The sequence below is a fragment of the Capsicum annuum genome, chromosome 1, assembly GCF_002878395.1.
Source record: "Capsicum annuum cultivar UCD-10X-F1 chromosome 1, UCD10Xv1.1, whole genome shotgun sequence".
In the NCBI taxonomy this organism is placed as follows: Eukaryota; Viridiplantae; Streptophyta; class Magnoliopsida; order Solanales; family Solanaceae; genus Capsicum; species Capsicum annuum.
Window position 1 is genome coordinate 54,058,317 of NC_061111.1, and position 4,759 is coordinate 54,063,075.

Sequence of the window (4,759 nt, forward strand, 5' to 3'; positions counted from 1 at the left end):
AATATTGTGATAGAATAGCAGTAGTGGATTTTGAGGGATAAAATAATTTATCTTTAGGGATAGGAATGACAGAGCTTTAGGGATGTAATCTTTGATACTCTCTATTTATTGACAAGATTCTTAATATTGAGAGGCGTTCAATAAAATTTTGACAGACATTTGGTTCAACTCATTGGTTGGTGGCATGGAAAAGGAGAAGCTCTACTTGCCTATGATTTTGTGCCTAATGGAAGCTTAGATTACTATCTTTTCACGGGAAAAAGTCGTTCGACATGGCCGCGATAAGATAAAAGATTGCTCGAGCTTAGCCTTTGGGTTGCTACATCTACACGAAAAATGGGAACAATGTGTGGGGCATAGGGACATAAAGTCTAGCAATATTATGTTGGATACTAATTTTAAAGATAAGCTTGAGGATTTTGGGTTAGCTAGGTTGGGTTGCCATGATAAAGAACCCCATTCAACAACTTAGGCAGGTACAATGGGCTGCATGGCCACTGAGTGTTCCGTCACTGGCAAAGATAGCAAAGAAACAGATGTTTACAGCTCCAGTGTTTTCGCATTAGAAATTGCTTGTGGAAGAAAGACTTATGGTCATACAGCCTAAGATCATCCAGCAAACATTGTTAATTGGGTTTGGGGATGTTATGGGATGGGAAACCTTGGTGACGTAGTTGATCCTAAACAAGAATCAGCTTTCAATGAAAAGGAGATGAAACACTTGCTAATTGTTGGCTTATCTTGTGCTCATCCGGAAAGCAATTGCCGGCCATTTATTAGGCGAGCAATTCATGTCCTTAATTTTGAAGCTCCATTGCTTGCCTTTCATCCTAAAAAGCCCGTGCCAACTGCCAACTGCCAACTGCCAACATATTGTATTCGATCACAATATCTACCACCATATGATACCAATGGTCCTGAAATCACCCTTACTCACATTTAATGAATGGACACAATACTGTTCTTCATATGAAACAGCATCTTCTGCATCGTCTTCATCTTCAGCAGCGCTTTGTATGCATGTTGATATTTTCTTATAAGATATTCCTCTCTTATTTCCCTGCACTTGGTCTATAACTAGCAGTGTCTCAATCTTTTTTTCCTTCTTACTCTTTCTTGTTTCTCTCCTATTGATGAGGATTGAGTGGATCGGCATTTACTGTACTTCAAAATTTCCACAAAACAGTGAAATTTCTCTGCTTCTATGGACATGTCTCTTGAATGATTTTCTCCTCCTCGCTCTTCACTTCCAACCCTCAAACATCAATCCGCCAAGACCACCCTCCTCCATGTTTGTTCCCTAAGAAAATGTATTATGAGTACGCCATAGTTCCCTCTTAATCCAATTTCACCATTTCCTTTGATATTGAACAAACTAATTGGACATTTTGAAAATTTTTGAGTTTTATAGTTTGGATAGATCAAGTTACTATTAGTAAACGAGAAAAATTTTCAACTTTTTGGGGCAGGTAAAGATTAAATCTATATTGAAGCAAAATGAATTCGATTTACTACTAAAACTGTCCAATTTTACTCGGAGCAAACTAACGTTAATCTAAAACTAATTTAAATTGGATGGAGATATCTCAGTCTTAATGAGTTCAATCAGCCTTTGCCTGAGAACATTCAGAGTCTTTTCCAGCTAGAGATTCTACTTACGAGGAAACAAATGATACAGGACACAAATGCATAAATCAGATTTGTTGCCCTGTTCAGACTACATTTAAGCTAATGTCCATATTTATCAACATTTTGCTGAAAAGTATCTTTAGTACAAGCTCATTTAAAGATTCTTTTTTTCTCTTAAGTTCAACTTCTAATCCAAGCTCGAATATATCAGTGATCGCTCGAGAGACATGTATTTAAGAACAGAGTATTTTCACTATTTAATGTAAACTTTGAATAATAATGTTGATTCATTCAATCTTCTTCCTAAGAGTAGAAACAATATAGAATACGAGGAGCAAAAGTTGGACACTGCTATTGAAAGTTGAATGCAGGGAATAAAGACCAGTTTCTTTATATACCAATCTCAACGTGTGTGCAGAAGGGATGTAGAAGGTGAAGATGCTGCAGAAGCTGCTGTGTTATTTGAAGAATCAGTGTAGTCTCTCGTCTCTGAATAGTGTATTTCAGAAATCCGAGGACCATTGGAAACATATGGTGATGCAAATGTAGTAGTTAATCCATATTGTGATGGACTGCAATATGTTGGAACAGGCATGTTGGGAGGAAGGGTGGGCAATGGAGCTTCAAAAGTAAGCACATGAATTACTTGCCTAATAGAAGGCCTGCAATTGTTATCTGGATGAGCACACCATAAGCCAACAATCAGCAAATGCTCCATCTCCTGTTCATTGAAATCTGATGAGAGTTTAGGATCAACTGCTTCATGAAGATTTCCCATCCCGTAAAGTCTCCAAACCCAATCAACAATGTTAACTTGACGCTCCTCAGCTTTAGGATCAATAGGTTTCCTTCCACAAGCTATTTCTAATGCGACAATGCCAAAGCTATAGACATCTGTTTCCTTGTTCGCTTTGCCGGTGGTGACACATTCAGGAGCCATGTAACCCATCGTGCCTGCCAAAACTGTTGTTTGGGATCCCTTATCATGGTCAACTAGCCTAGCTAAACCAAAATCCCCAAGTTTGGCATTGAAGTTGGAATCTAACATAATATTGCTTGACTTTATGTCCCTATGTACCACACATTGTTCCCATTCTTCATGTAAATATAGCAACGCTGAGGCCAAGCCTTGAGCAATCTTGAATCTTATTGGCCATGTTAAATGGCTTTTTCCCTTGAAAAGATGGTAATCTAAGCTTCCATTAGGCATAAAATCATAGACAAGTAGAAGCTCTCTTTTCTCATGGCACCAACCAATGAGTTGCACCAAATGTTTATGTCTTAACCGGCTGATGATCCTCACTTCTGATGCATACTCTTTTATACCTTGCTTTGACTCCCTTGAAACCCTCTTAACGGCAACATAGGCGTTCAATTCCCTTATATATCCTTTATAAACACCTCCAAACCCACCCTGCCCAAGCATCTCTTCCCGTGAAAAGTTATTTGTATATCTAGCCAACTCATTGTACAAGAACTTCTTTGGTCCTGTGCTTCTTTCAAATTCATTTGTCATGGAACCATCAATTATATCATCATCTTCATCTTCTCTCACATTCCTCTTTCTCCAAAATGCAAACAACATCAAGACGGATACAGCAACCAAAACACAACTGCCAGAAACTACTCCAATCACAAGTCCCAACTTATTTTTTTTCTTATTTTTTTTTGGAGCATGCTCTGGCTTGGGGTTTGGTAAGGTTATATCTGGATCTGTTATGTTGTCATTATGTTCTAAAGAAGAAGTAAAATTCCAAGAATATATGCTTTGTAATGCAAAAAGGTCTCCAGTTGCACCTGTGAAGCCAAATGTGACCCATTCTGGCAAATATTCCCTCAGATCAAGATTGTAAGATAGCCTCTGCCGGACATTGACAGTGGTATTCCCTTGGAGTCTGAAACCAGTGAAGACAACACTAAGATTTTTTGAGGTTGAATTATAGCTAATCCAGGCATCAGTTGTCCTACCATCAGGAATGCTACTAGACCAAGTCACGTTTACAACAGATTGCATAGAGTTGATATCAACACCTACATGATCACCTGGTGGATCATACCAGTTCTTAAAGGTATCAAACTCAACAGCAACAAAATGATTTCTCGATGTATTCAGTTGCTGACCATCAATTGTAAGGCCAAGGCGGCCTCCTACGGATGACTTATTAAGAATTCTTGAACCTGCAGGGGAGAGGAAGAAGGCAAGACCATCAGCATAAAATTTTCTGCCCTGTGAATTGATGCTGAAGGAGAAGTGTGTATCAAAATCTGTGACATTCCCCGAGGCCCTATCCCAAAGATGGAGAGTTTTGGAATATGTGGCTCGGCCTATGCTATCATTTGAACCACTATCGCGCTGGTTTTTGGTGAGCTGAATTACCCCATTTGCTGGATAAGCATCTCCCTCATAAGTTACATTCTGATCATTAGGATTAAAACCATCAAAATTGAAGGACAATGAAGTGACAAAGGGGATTATCAATAGAAGAAAAACAAGGTATGTGAGAGAGGATAAAGATGGAAAAACAACCATAGTTAGACAAATATTTGATCTGATTGTGGGACTACTGAAAATAATCTTATATATGCCTATGACATATATCCTCTTTTTTTCAAGTGCAGACTAATGACTTATTCAGGTTTTTCGTCTGCAAATATATTACCATTTCATAATACTAACATTTTAGAGATAACCATCCAGTATGCTCGAACTATGACCAAAGTTGCTACAACACACTCCAACTTCACTTGAATCTATTACCCCTTAACTCAATTTAGCATATTTTTGCCACCCTTTTATGCTAACGTGACACCTTTATTATATAAAATGAAGTACACGTCAAAGGTGTCATGTCGGCTAAAAAAGTTGACAAAAGGTGTCATGTTAGCTAAAAAGGTTGACAAAAGTGAGTTAAAATTTAGTTCTATGGATAATAGGACCCTGTGAAATTGAAGTGTGTTGTAACAAATTTGATCATTGTTCAAGCGTACTGGATGCTTTACTTATATTTTATAAACAGGATAGTTGAAATTAAAGGTGTCAAACGGTCCGGTTTGACCCGACCCACTTAAACGGCCCGGCCCGGTTTGACACGGGGTTGTAGGGTACCGGGTCTCGAGCTGGGCCAATTTT

The 4,759-nt window shown here is 38.4% G+C and overlaps 1 protein-coding gene across 1 annotated transcript; it reads right to left on the minus strand.

Moving 5' to 3' along the window:
* Positions 1-1,120: 1,120 nt before the first annotated feature.
* Positions 1,121-4,261, minus strand: LOC107874793 (L-type lectin-domain containing receptor kinase IX.1). Its single transcript, XM_016721534.2, has one exon. The coding sequence runs from the start codon at positions 4,157-4,159 to the stop codon at positions 2,033-2,035; it is 2,127 nt and encodes a 708-aa protein (XP_016577020.1). The 5' UTR covers positions 4,160-4,261; the 3' UTR covers positions 1,121-2,032.
* Between the last annotated feature and the right edge of the window lie 498 nt (positions 4,262-4,759).